General features: G+C 40.8%; 1 protein-coding gene across 1 annotated transcript in view; it reads right to left on the reverse strand.

The window, feature by feature from the left end:
* Positions 1-2,597: 2,597 nt before the first annotated feature.
* Positions 2,598-13,890, reverse strand: part of RRBP1 (ribosome binding protein 1) — a 65,265-nt gene continuing 53,972 nt past the window's right edge. The window contains exons 18-24 of the mRNA XM_018576653.1: positions 11,349-11,444; positions 10,657-10,740; positions 8,906-8,977; positions 7,827-7,895; positions 6,966-7,055; positions 5,678-5,821; positions 2,598-3,096 (exon numbers count right to left, since the gene is read on the reverse strand). Coding sequence (XP_018432155.1) covers positions 3,058-3,096; positions 5,678-5,821; positions 6,966-7,055; positions 7,827-7,895; positions 8,906-8,977; positions 10,657-10,740; positions 11,349-11,444 — 594 coding nt within the window. The 3' untranslated portion in view covers positions 2,598-3,057. The remainder of the gene's footprint in view (positions 3,097-5,677; positions 5,822-6,965; positions 7,056-7,826; positions 7,896-8,905; positions 8,978-10,656; positions 10,741-11,348; positions 11,445-13,890) is intronic.

Genomic DNA, 13,890 nt, shown 5'->3' on the forward strand with positions numbered 1-13,890 from the left:
CCTGGGCTTCAGCATGTGGCAGGTGCTGGGGGCCTAGAGGCCTAAGATACTACAGATGCCTGGCTTGGGCTTCAGCATGTGGCAGATGCTGGGGGCCTAGAGGCCTAAGTTACTACTGGATACCTGGTATGCACCACAGCATGTGCTGGGGGCCTAGGGACTTCAGATGCTGCTGAAAGGAAACCTGATGGAAGCTGGGCTGGAGGTGGAATCTGCTTATCGAGGAGTGTCGCAGAGGAGCTGGTGAGAGCTACTGTCTGGAACCCTGTAAGAGATCCCTCACCCTATTCTCAGGTACCTACAATCCCAAACCCCCTCTCCTAGCTGATCCTGTGAAATAAATGCTGAAAAGACCCTATGACTCAAACCTGTTCTGTTCCGGAGTGTCGGTGTTGCTGGATTTGCGAAAGGGGCCGGTGGCTGGCAAAACAGATAGGAGATTTTATATATATATATAAAATCTCCTAACACACACACACACACACACACACACACACACACACACACACACACACAGCACTTAGTAGGTCACCCATTTAGAAGTTTAAGGACCAATTCAAACTAGCCCCACAGTAAAACGCAGCATTATACCATGTATATGGCACTATTTCCTTTTTTAACTTTTATTTGGAGTGTACAAACTGTACACTCCATTCGGGTCCCCGCACAGTTTACTGTAATACAGTGCATTGACCTGTTGCCAAGCAGTTCATGTTCCAGTGAGTGTTGCTATGCAGTGCACTGCAGAAAAATGCAGCAGGTTTTTTTACACTGATCAACAGAAATAGACTTTTTCACACCGAAGTGAAAACGGATTTCGGTAAGGTGATATAAATTATTTACAATTTAAAAAAACAAAATAAGTGATGGAAATACGGCCCCCGTTCGGATTCGTGTTTTATGAATGCACCTTTGGCTGCAGTGTTACATTCCGAGTCTTTGTGGATAGGTCTGTATCAGCTTTGCAGTTTTTACCCATTTTGCTTTGCTGCTCCAGCTTTGTGAGGTTGCATGGGGATCATGAGTCAACAGCCTTTTCAAGTCCAACCAAACATCTCTAGTAGATTGAAATCTGGATGTTTACATTTCTGTTTTTACGCCATTCTTGTTTAGTTTTTACTTTATGCTTTGAGACATTTATTGGCTGTCATGGATGCAAATTTTGTCTTTTTCTATATACTGAGCCATAGACAGAACCCCCATCCCACAAAGTGTCCTGTCGCACTGGGGGGACAAACCCCAATACAAAAACTATGTTCCCAAATATGTTCTTTTTCGCGGTTAGATTTACTATTACCTTTGTACACAGATTTACTTTACCTAACTTGATGTCAAATAGAAATATAACCTAATGTTGGGGTCCAACCTATAAATGTTTGTGTTGCATAATTTCAATCACTGAGCTAAATGAAAAGGAAAAGTCGTCATCTGCAGCAACAGGTAAAATATTAGTTTTCATTATCCAACGTACTCTAAAGCATGATGATATTTGGTTACTATAAAGGGCAAAATGTCCAGCCTACTGTGTAGGCCCACTCAGGTACGTATTTCTGCTTTGTCACTAATATTGTCCATGTGCCCCTTTGGAAATTTCCTAAGCTATGGGTGCTAGTCACAAAAACAAAAAACAAGGCTAAATCTGCCCAACTAAAATGCAGACAGCCAAAAGGTCACATTTTCTAATCCTTCCCCACTCTACTAAGAAAAAATGAAAAATCTCTCACTTGTCATCCCAGAGATAGGTAATGAGAAACCAGCTCTTCAACAGGGACACAAAGAAAGAAAAACCTTAATGTAGTTCTTCTAACCCTTCCCTAGTTTATCCAGAAAAAAGGTATCAAAAATTGATCATCATCCTTACCTAGGTACCTAAGCACTTCATCAGCAAGCCATCTATCATAATGTCAGAGTGCCCCAGGTCTGGCCACTTAACCCCTTTATTAGCTTCATTGCCCTCTTCTGGACGCAGTCTAGCTCAAGGGCATCCCTTTTGTGGATTGGTGACCAAAACTGAACTGCATGCTCAAATTGAGGCCAATCCAGTGTTTTTTAAAGGGGCAGAATTATGGATTTATACATTCCCTATTTTATACATTCTAGTACCCTGCTTGCCCTATTAGCTACAGCATGCAATACCAGGCTGCAGCAAAGTTAGCTCTTCCCTAGGACCCCCCAAACCTTTTTCCACCTGATTACCCCAGTGGAGCTCCTATTAAATGAGTAGCTGGCATGTGTCTTTTTAACATGCATAACCTTACATTTCTCAATATTAACCCTCATGTGCCCTGCATATGGCCACCCCCGATTTTATCTAGATCTTTCTGTAATATTGCTGTGTTCCATCGGGTTTATCACCCCACAAATTTTGGTATCATCAGCAAAAACTGAAATGTTGCTAATGATACCAGCCCTATTATCATAAATAAACAGGTTGAACAGCAATGGGCTCCAAGACAGAATCCTGGGGCACACTACTACCCACTTTTTGGATGTTAAGTGAGGAGGGAGACATTTTTTTTAATAGATTGATTTAAACTTGACTAAAGTTTCTCCAATGCGGAAATGTATTTGCTGCTCCAATAAAATACAAATTAACATTCATGGCTATATCAATTTTTTTATTGGCATTTAGGCGACCAACAATTCACATGACTTTATACTGGAGACCAGTTACAGTATGGCATCATCTTCATATAAATTGCCAGGTTTATGTCCATTCATTCATCGCTCACTCCAAAAACAAAAAAATAATATATATATATAATAAATTGCACTGATTCCTATAGCAGAGTACACAGTCGGTCCCTTTTCAGAATTCCCAGTAATCTCTTCAGGCTGTCAGTCCAAAAAGTGGAAATGTTGGTATGGCGTACTGACACAGTCAGTGGTTTTATAATGGAATGTCATTTTTGTTCAAAAAAAGTATGCCGTTATAAGTAAGACATTAACTTCAGGAGGCTTTTGGCTCACTCAATTATTATTTTTGAATCTCAAGAAAGGAATGTTTAAGGCATTGTGGTTAAAAAAAAAAAGCCCTAACCAAAACATTATTTAGAATCAAACAGACGTTCCATCACTGGTGCTGGATTCTTGGTCCTAGAAAACAAAAGTTTATAGAGTTAATTTAGATGGAAGCATTTACTGTATTTAGATTACAAGATATTTTACGTTATGTGCTCTCAGCCGTTTCTCACAAGGTAACTTGTCACTGCAAGCAGTGGACCTAGAACCTTTGTCCTTCAGTGTTTGGAATGCAAGTCAGCGGTGAATGATGTACAGCTTACTGTATATATTCTGCTGATCTTTCCCTAGACTCACTTTTTCATCCAGTCTGCAGCACTGTGTGGCCGCCATATATATATGGAGCCATAACCTATCACTGGGCAGATCTTCCTGTTCCTATGGGTTGCATATTCCTCGGATGGTAAACTACTGTGAGACCAGAAAAAAGGATGGTGCCTTGGCACTAATACATGTGGGAAACTGTTCTACTGCATCTAATTGGAAATATATTTTGTATGGGTAATTGCTTTACCACATTATTCTGCTAATTAATCCATATTAGACAGTCAGCTATATAATTTTCAATGACAACTCGGTGTTCCATAAGCATTTTTATTCATTATTATCTATCTTTTTATCAGTCTTTCTCATCAAAAAAACACAAACAGATGAAATGGAGACATACATTAGAGATAAGGAAATTAGGGGACAGACAAAAATTGAAAGGAAAGCATCCTCATTATATTTTAGAATCAATCCATAATTAAATATTCAGAACTGAATAACTAAGTTAAACAGAAACATGTACTGCAATAAATATTTAGGCTTCCACTGCTGAAAATGCTGGTTGCCAGACTGCCACTTTGACCCCTCTGGCTTAAGAACTTTCTACATCACTGACACGGAAGACAACTGATGCCTTGTCAGCAATCCCGAGCCACTTGCTCCTGGTCAGCGATTTAGAATATATTTAAGAGACCCTTAAAAAAATGCAGCTACAACCACAGCAAAATCAAGTCTTTTAAATGCTTACTTGCAATGGTTTTCCTTTAATAATTGCATTTTATTCAGATATTCATACTTGAAATTTGCCTGTTAACTTGTTGGAAAAATGTGACTACTCCAGGAGAATCAGTTTCCTAGCACAGCCCCCTCCTTCCTGACACATTATAGCGATTTGATCTGGGATTGTCTAAGACCCGGTTCCCAGTACAAGGTGGTGTGTGTGTTTGGAGAAGGTGGGGAGCCTAACTGCACTGCTTCCACTGATCAACAATGTGATTATTATTGTGGGCTCTGACACCACTGCCGGGGGTTATTATTGTCGGCTGTGACACCAATACTGGGGGTTATTATTCCAGTCTGTGACATCAAAGCTGGGGGTTATTATTGCGGGCTGTGACATCAAAGCTGGGGGTTATTATTGCGGGCTGTGACATCAAAGCTGGGGGTTATTATTGCTGCCACTGACACCAACACTGCGGGTTATTATTGCAGCCACCGACACCAATGCTAGGGCTTATTATTGTGGCCACTGACACCATTGCTGGGGCTTATAATTGCGGCCACTGACACCATTGCTGGGGCTTATTGGAACCACTGACACCAGTGATGGGGGTTAATATTGCAGCCATTGACACCAACACCAAGGGTTATTATTGCATCCACTGACACCAATGCTGGGGGCTTAATAATGTGTCCACTGACACCAATGTTGAGGGTTGTTATTTCTTCCACTGACATAAGTGCTGGGGGTTATTACTGCAGCTGCTGACACCAATGGAAGGGTTGTTTTACTCCCACTTTCCTTCAGTGCGTGTTGCGGTACACTGCAAAAAATGCAGCAGGAACAAAATTTTGTGGGCACTGACATGCATTAGACTCCATTCATGACATCACATCCAAGCTGGCGGGACCCAGAAGTCTCAGGCTTTTTGGATGTCTACGCAGAGAAGACTTTTACAGGTAAATAACATACCTAAAATACTTTCAATTCATATATAATCTTATGGGAAATGTTGTCTGGTGACAGGGTTTCTTTAACACCACTGAAGGTCATCAACAATTACAGCCTACATATTTCTCTGAAAAGAGGAATATTTTCCTTTAAAAGAAATGTTCTGCTCTCAATAAACATCCCTTCCCTGGTCCACTTGTGCTAAACTGTAGAGGGCATATACTCGGACTCCTAGCCCCAGAAGGAGCAGCACAGACGCTGCTGCAACAACTTGTTGGCCCAATAGGCTAAGCGGCTGAGTTCTAATTTTACATTCCACCCAAGCCAACTAAATGACAGGGGATCGAAAGAGGAAATCCTCACTATTTGGCACAAAAGCACCAATGTATGTTTTCCCCTTCTACATTATTACTGATAGAAGAAAACCAATTTAGAAGTCCTTTTATTCAGATATCTGAAGCAGATTCCTTATCAAGACAGATCCTTATTAATGAGGTGCCCAGATTTGCAGAGACAAAGCAGATGATGCTACTCATGCACAATAGAAGCTTCCATTTTGTTAGATGGACCAATAGCTGAAACTTGTGACATGAATGTATCATCAGTGTGTATGCAGGCAAGCAGCAGAGAAGCAAACCTAGATATCATAGTGATTTTATTGAGTTAATAAAGGAAGGTGAATAGACAGGGTTAACAGCGAGAAAGGCGAGTTAGTACCGTCACTTTGAGTTGGCTTTGCATCAGTTTATTGTGCTCTTTTTCCTTAGTTAGTTGCTCCTGAGAAGCCTTCAAGAGTTGTAATAGTTTGTTAGCAGCTTGACCTAAGTCCCGTGTTAGTTTTTTTTCCTTGTCAAGTCTCTCCTACAATATTTCCAGTGAAGGATAATGTTAGCTTTAAATAAATATGGGAAAAAACCTTCAAGGTGAAACAAATTTTGAACTTGTGTGCTACCTGTAGATAATTTAATAATCCAACTTTTACAAGCCAAGTGCTGTAGTGACATGAAGCATTAATCAACGATGAATCCAAATCTACAGAATCCAAATCAGAACTCATCATTACCTGACCAATGAAACCCTATGACTGACTGACTGCCATCACTGCACATTATTGCTCTAGGGAAAATTATACCATTATTACCAAAATTATGGCACTTGAGTGACCAGGTCTTCTATATCAGCAAATCCAAAAATGTGATAAACAAGCAGTCAGATTTTGATTACAATAATTAAAAATGCAGATATGTTCACTCTGTGATCAACCCTGGTCCAGGTATAACTAAAAAGCAGAACATACACTGGAGCTAGAGGGTATTTGTTTAAAAGCCAATGATTTCTTGGTCAACAAAAACTACCAAGAATGTGTAATACATACTGACCATACACAGCAGATGAGATGAATTTTTGGGTTTGAACATTTTTCTCCCAAAAAGGTGATTAACAACATTCCATGACACTATGGTAATTGGATTAAGGTGATTGAGTTACCCAAAATAGCCCCAACCCTACCCTCTAATTAATGTATATTTTACAAATACTTAATTGTGCATTAGATTATCAAGTCACCATCTCATATCTGTCAGAGAAAGCAGAAGGGGGCAGACATCAAGAGACAGTAGTGTTTTAATACATTGATTTGCCACAATCTCTATGTCCAATACAGAGATCTGGGCTCCAGGAACCACTTTGATTGGTGTCTGACCATATCTATGGCCTTGCCCTTGCAGCACAAAATATAGTAGATCCCGATGCAAAGACAGGAACTAGGTCTGCGGCCATTTGCACAGTCACTCCACAGATTGGTCCATAGATCTACTACCTGTGGTCATTTAGCTGTTAATATAAGTCTGTCATCTACAGACTTGGCTCATACTTGACTACTTGAGTGGATAATTAGTTCAACAGTATTATTGTCTAAATCCTGGTGATCGGAAGTCTTTTAAAGACTGAGAAATATTACATTTAAATTACACAAAATACTACAAAACATAACATCCGTGCCAACCTTCAATTGCTGTGACTCTTCGGTGCCTGTTGTGCTTTCCTCTGCACTATTCAGTTTCTCCAGCTCTTGCTGCAAACTATACATGGATTTCTGTTCATTACAAACATAAAAGTGTATGTCAGGGAAAGAATAAAGAGGATATCGCTACAATATATGCACAATTCCCATTTTGGTCTCTTTATTAAACGCTGCAAGTACAGAAATACTGGTTGATCTGCCAGAAATCCAGTGGGCTCCTAACTTCCTGTGCACTCTGAAATCTGCACTGAAATCTCAACCAGTGTTATGAACCCTGCCCATGCTACATCTGTGCACAACAAAACATCTCTTATTTTATTTATTTCCATATCTGGAGCGAGAAGACTAGGGTGACAACACTGCTCTTCCATAGGTACAGTACAGTAGGGGGGAGCATTGTCACCGTAAGACTGTAATTGTGTTACTGCCAGGATCACCAGATGAAAATAAAAGGGAAAAAAGCTTGAAATAAGAAAAATGATTGAAGCCACGACACTGAAGGACTGGAAAGCTGAAATGTATTAAAAAAATGTGTTCTTTGGGGTAGCTACCCTTTTAGTTAGTTTTGCACATCGCGTTTATCTCTAAAATCACTATCACTACTAAAGGGATGGGGACCATTGTTTTACAGACAGACTGAGTTTATTAATAGGTAAAATCCCTTCAATGTTGTCCTGCATTAAATGTTTATTTGTAAAAACAAAGATTGTATAGATACAGTTAAAAAAAAAACCCAAAAAAAACATTCTAGATATACAAATAAGAAAAAACAATGGCCCCAGACCATTATCACTACCTTTTAATATATTACAAATCTTATTTCTATGTATGCAATGTAATTACCTCTTCCAGGTCTCCTGACATAGTCTGCTCATCAGTCTGTTCATCCAAACTTGGCTGTTGTGCCTTCAACTAAATATAAAATATAAATATATATTGAGACTTATGTTATTGCACATTTAAAAAGCGAAAAAACAAAATGTGAAACAATATAGACAAATACAATGTTCTAGTACAATAAAGAGACAAATATAAGATGCAGTAGCATTCCTGAAAAAAACTATGTAACCAATAAAAAGGAAGACCATGTACCTCAGCTAACTTAGAAAAGAGGAAACGCCAACAACTATTAAAACATAAACAGAAATCAGAGCAACATAGGTCCCCATAGTGTTGTAGAGTGTCTGAAAATTAAAATTCTAGTGCAGGCATCTAAGTGAGGGTAGATAGGGTAGCAAAGTCCATCATAATCACATCTGCTTTCCGTGGCCACTGGCTGGGATACTGGTAACAGGTATAGACCGGAGATGTTTACTCTGCAATTAAGCTCAGTTAGAAGTAAAATGCGTCAGAGGATGGAGTTTGTGCAGGATGAGGTGGATTTAAAAAGGCTATGTTTAATACCTAAACTTGGAATGCGGCTGCTACTACTTTTTCCTAACCTGGGTAGGCTGGAAAGAAACACTGAAGGCTGGTAGGTGGAGCAAGCGAGGCAGGTTGGTGTCTACAGCAGGTTGGTGTCTACAGCAGGTTGGTGTCTTCAGCAGGGTCTTATATTGGCAAAGTATAGCTTAACATGATGACACCAGTTTGTAGGCCTGTTAAAGACTCTCAGCATTATCGCTGCCCCTTAGCAGAATCTGCTAAGGTAAATGGATTAAAGAAAGCATATTCCCAAAACTGAATGAGACTTTACAATTGGAGATGTCAGCTATCCCCGAATGGACAGAACAAAAAGGAAACTGTTTCCTAGGACGCTGAATTAGTCAAACTAGCTCTGGAAATTATCATCAGTTTCTGAGTTTAACACAAAGTAGCGGAAGAAGGTTCACAAAGCTGAATGACCGTGCTTAGCTGCAGACATGGCGGTATATGCACAACAATGGGCATCTAGGTATAAAGTGTTTGTACTAGTCACTAACCTGATGATCTTCTACACCATGGGACTCTCTGTCATGCACATGATTCTGCATTTCACTTAAATGCTGTCTGAGCTGAAAAAGAAAATATATTAAAATCCCATTTAACAGATATGGCAAATCGCTATTTTGTAAAAGTTCTTAAAGCAAAGCAATTGGCTAGTAATTCTTTAGTAATAACTACTACACCGAAGGACACAACACGCATGAAAAGGTCTGTAGAGAAGATATAATTGATTAATATATTGCCTTGTTCTGAAGGTATATATATATCCACCGAACTGGGGGACTAGTTACCTACTCAAGGTGTATATACATATAAGTGAATAACGTCCCAATGAAAAAATATCAAAAACAACTATGTATAAATCAAGTGATAACAAAGTGTCTAAACCTCATTTGTGTTGATAAATCTGAGCATAGACTTCTACGTGGATACAATGCAACACAATGTGAAAAAATTTTAACAATAAAAATATCTCATAAGTGAATGGTAAAAAAGTGACAAATCCTCAAACCTTTGAGTCAAACCGTTAATAAAATAAAATTAACGAAAAACTGTTGTACAGATAATCTTGTCTGTACAACAGTTTTTCGTTAATTTTATTTTGTATATGTATATACACATATATACATTATTTTTTATATTATTTTGTATATGTATATACACATATATACACCTTGAGGTAACTAGTCCCCCAGTTCGGTGGATATATATATATATATATACCTTCAGAACAAGGCAATATATTAATTTATATTTTACACCTACTTTCTTACGGAATCCACCTTTAGCGCTGTGTTATCACTTGCACATCATATTTTACCAATTCATAGCAGCTTTAGGATTAGTATTCTAACTTTTTAGCCTTATCTTTCCAAGAGCGCAGATTCTTTTATTTAAAGATATAATTGATGTTTACTTAAAATGGGTCATATCCAGTTAGCTGTAAATGCTGTTGTAGATAGTTCATAGTACTGCAATAAAATTTAAAGCATGCTGAAATGGCCCCTCAAGCACTACGATCAACTTGAGATGCAACTTTAACCTGCCTTAACTGCTATCACAGAGAGATGAATAGGGGACAATGACTTGTTAGAAAGAGATCATTTTTAATAACACTCCCTTTTCCATTGCATGCTTACCACTATTACCAAGAAAACAACTGTCACAAAAGGGACTTCATGATGCATAGAGCCCTTCATATCCCCTGCTATATAAAAATTTACAATATAGGAACAAATATGACATGCAATGTTCCACGAGAGGTAATGTTTTCTGTGGTCTCCATTTAGCCTGTGATGCACCACATTCACCAAAGTACTAATCTCTTGCATGGTAGCTACTGATGCTATGCTCTCTGACTTTCAATACGTGTCCTACCATTAGCAGCACACATGGAATCTATGGGGCAATCCTCAGCAATACAATCACACATTTCACTAAAAGCCCAGGACATACCAGCTTCACCTGATTCAGCATCTCTACAAAGATTCATGGCACTGATACACAGACACACTGTTCCCCTGGCCTGAGCTACCATTCTTTTCTTACATGTAAGAGCCTATTCACAACATGCTGCGTTGGTGTCACTGGGTGAAAAGGGAACATGCTAAATTTAAATGCAGTGCAACACACTACAATGCACATGTTAAGGAAAGATCCCACACATCAATGAAATATGTCAATGCGCGATAGATACACTGCAGCCGTATGATTCTAGCCTTAAAGTGAATGAAATCATAAAAATTACCAGAGAAAGCTCTTTGCTCTGTTTTCTGGCTTCTGCTTTTGTGGCTTCCAGATGTTCATGTGAATCTGACAAAAGCTGTCTCAGCTGCAATAAAGAAAGGCAGATACTCATATTGGCATTCACTGTCCAAAGCATTGCATAACGTTACAAGTCAATCACACTCATTGGCATACAGTTGATATCCATGCCCCTGTTTTCAAACACATCTTCCAATCAGGTTATTTTCTGGCAGGCTCTATTCATTTAGAACAGCTGTATTCAGCACAAGCATTTATTTTTTAATTACATTTTATTAGAACAGGACATTGACTAAAATAATACTGATTGGCTGCTATACAGTTATGCTTTGATGTAAAGTAAATCAGTGACAAACACATGTCAGCAACATTACTCCTATGTAAATTATCCATGTTCTGTAAACGCGTGTGATTATGCCCATGTTCAAAAACAACTGAACCAATTTTTAGAAGCCAGAGGTCAACATATACGCACAAGGAAAAGGACATGCACTGTAAAAACTACAGTAACTTATACATTCCAAGAAATAGCAGCTTAACAAATTACTCTTTCTAAATGAAATAATGTGCAGTAAGTTTCCTCTTAATGCAAGGCCTAACTGATCCCCATTTCCAAAGATGTAAAAACCTTTTCATTATATATATAGAAACCAATATCAACAATAAGATACATACACTCTCCACCTCTTTGGAATAGGTCTGACAGTCTGTGCTAGATGAGTTCATCTGGGTTTCCAGCTGTGCCTCCATTAGAGCAATGCATTCCTTGAGCTGAAATATTGAAAGACAATGACGTAATGCTCTGTATTCTAACATATGGCTGCAAAATGATCAGACTGATCATTTATTCAGCGTTTGCAAAAAGAGTATAGCACTTTACACAAATTGTGTGCAGTAATATATATAGTTTCAATGGTGGGCACCACACTCCGATAAAAGCAAAAGCTACACGGGTGCACTCAAAGCAAGTAGATACAAATGGTCCAGTAGAAGAGGCCCCCCCAAGTCTTGAAAAAGACAAAGCAGTGCTTGTTAAAACGCCGACCAATAAATCTATTCATGTTCCTTTAATAGAAGACCCATTTTAAATTCCTCCCAGTCCCACCATCTTTTATGTTTTCATTTTCTCCTCTCTCTGTTCTGCTAGTTCTTCTCCCTTTCATGTTATCTCAGGCTTCATGCTCATCTCCTCTTCTTGTATACCCACATCTCAAACTGTTCATCTATGGCCCTCAGTCTCATCCACTCGGCCCGGTCGAAGACCTCCCCTAGCTTCCTGTTGTCGACCGATGCGGAGAAGGCCTTCGACAGGGTCGACTGGTCATTCCTACGCCTCACACTGGAGCACATCGGGCTTGGCCCGGGTATGCTCTCCTGGATACTCGCTCTGTACTCTGGACCCACGGCCAGAGTGAATGTCAACGGGGTTCTTTCTGACCCCTTTGGCATAAGTAATGGCACGAGGCAGGGCTGCCGCTCTCCCCCCTCATTTTCACCCCGACACTCGAACCACTCCTACGGTCAGTACGGGCAAACCCGGACATTCGGGGTATCTTCATGGGGTCCCACCAACATAAAGTTGCTGCATATGCAGATGACCTGCTGTTTTTTGTGTCGTCCCCGGTCACCACAATACTAAACCTAATGTCAACGCTTCGCCACTTCGGCGAACTTTCCAACTTCCACATCAATTCCCAAAAATCGGAAGCCCTGAACTTGACGGTTCCCCCTCGGATGTTAGCCAGTATCCAGGAGACCTTCCCTTACCAATGGTCCTCTACCTCCCTTAAGTACCTAGGGGAAAGGCTTCCTCGAGACCTGACGCAATTATACAGTATTAAATTTCCCTCCCCTACTTCAGAAGGTCAGATCGGACCTAGTTGGATGGGCACGACACACATTTTCTTGGACAGGCCGCTGTAATGTGGTTAAACAAAATATTCTTCCACGCTTCTTGTACCCCTTTCAGGCCCTTCCCATCTTCATCCCTCGCTCCTATTTCCGCGCGCTACAGGCGATTACTCAATTCATTTGGGCAGGTAAGACCCCCAGACTCAGTCTGGCGATCCTAAGACGCCCTAAAAAGGCAGGGGGACTGGCTCTACCAGACCTATACCTTTACTAAATGGCATCCCACTTGACTCGCGTGGTAGACTGGTGCCAACATAGTGATACCAAACCCTGGGTGGCTCTGGAGCAGTCTGCCACCTCAATTCCATTGCCGGCTCTACCGTGGTGTGCAGGAGCTCTCCCTGGACAGTTGAGGAAGCACCCAACGGTGGGCTCTACATGGCTTATTTTGCCGCCTCATGGCCTTGGGTCGATTTCGGGCTATGCATCTCCTACAAGGTACACAGTGGCAGTCCCTACGAGACCTCTTACTGGACATGACACTGAGAGAGACCGGTTACTGGCGCCAGCTTCAGCTCTCCTACTTCCTCTCTTTACTACCTGACCCAGCCCTGTATGCCCGAGTCCCATCGGACTTTGAACGCACCTGTCTGGACGTAGGACCCTTCCCCAAGACTTTATCCTGGTGCTACAAACTAATCTTGGAGGCGGACCAGGTATCACCGCTTCCCTTCATGGGACAATGGAAGAGGGAGCTGGGGGTCCAGTTCTCACAGGATGAACAGACCAGGTTGCTGCGGCTATCCCTGAAGTCGTCAATTTGTAACAAATACCAGGAATCAGGTTACAAGGTTCTGACCTGCTGGTATAGAACTCCCCACAGACTTCATCAGATGTATACCGAGATCCCTGACGTGTGTTGGAGGTGCAGGTCCTCCCCTGCAGACATGCTCCATATGTTTTGGTCCTGCCCGAGACTGACTCCCTTCTGGTCCCAGGTACGGAGGATTTCCCAGAAATGTACCGACCATCACATCCCGGAGGACCCAGCATTCTTCCTCCTCCACCATAATCACTTCTCCTTAAAGGGGTATTCACGCTCGGTGCTGATACATTTACTGAATGCTGCACGTGCCTGTATTCCACTACTCTGGAAACAGGAGGAGCCACCCTCACTCAAACTCTGGTTCGCTAAAATAAACGATATTTGCACCATGGAGGACCTCACAAGCTCAGTAAAAGGTACCTCATCCAAATTTGCAACCACATGGTTTTATTGGTCCGACTTCACCACAACAACCGAATACAGTACCATCATGGGATCTTGAGTGGAAACCGCACCTCGAAAAGCGCACCTGCCCGCCCC

Source organism: Nanorana parkeri, unplaced genomic scaffold (genome assembly GCF_000935625.1).
Source record: "Nanorana parkeri isolate BGI_ZX_2015 unplaced genomic scaffold, ASM93562v1 scaffold72, whole genome shotgun sequence".
NCBI lineage: Eukaryota > Metazoa > Chordata > Amphibia > Anura > Dicroglossidae > Nanorana > Nanorana parkeri.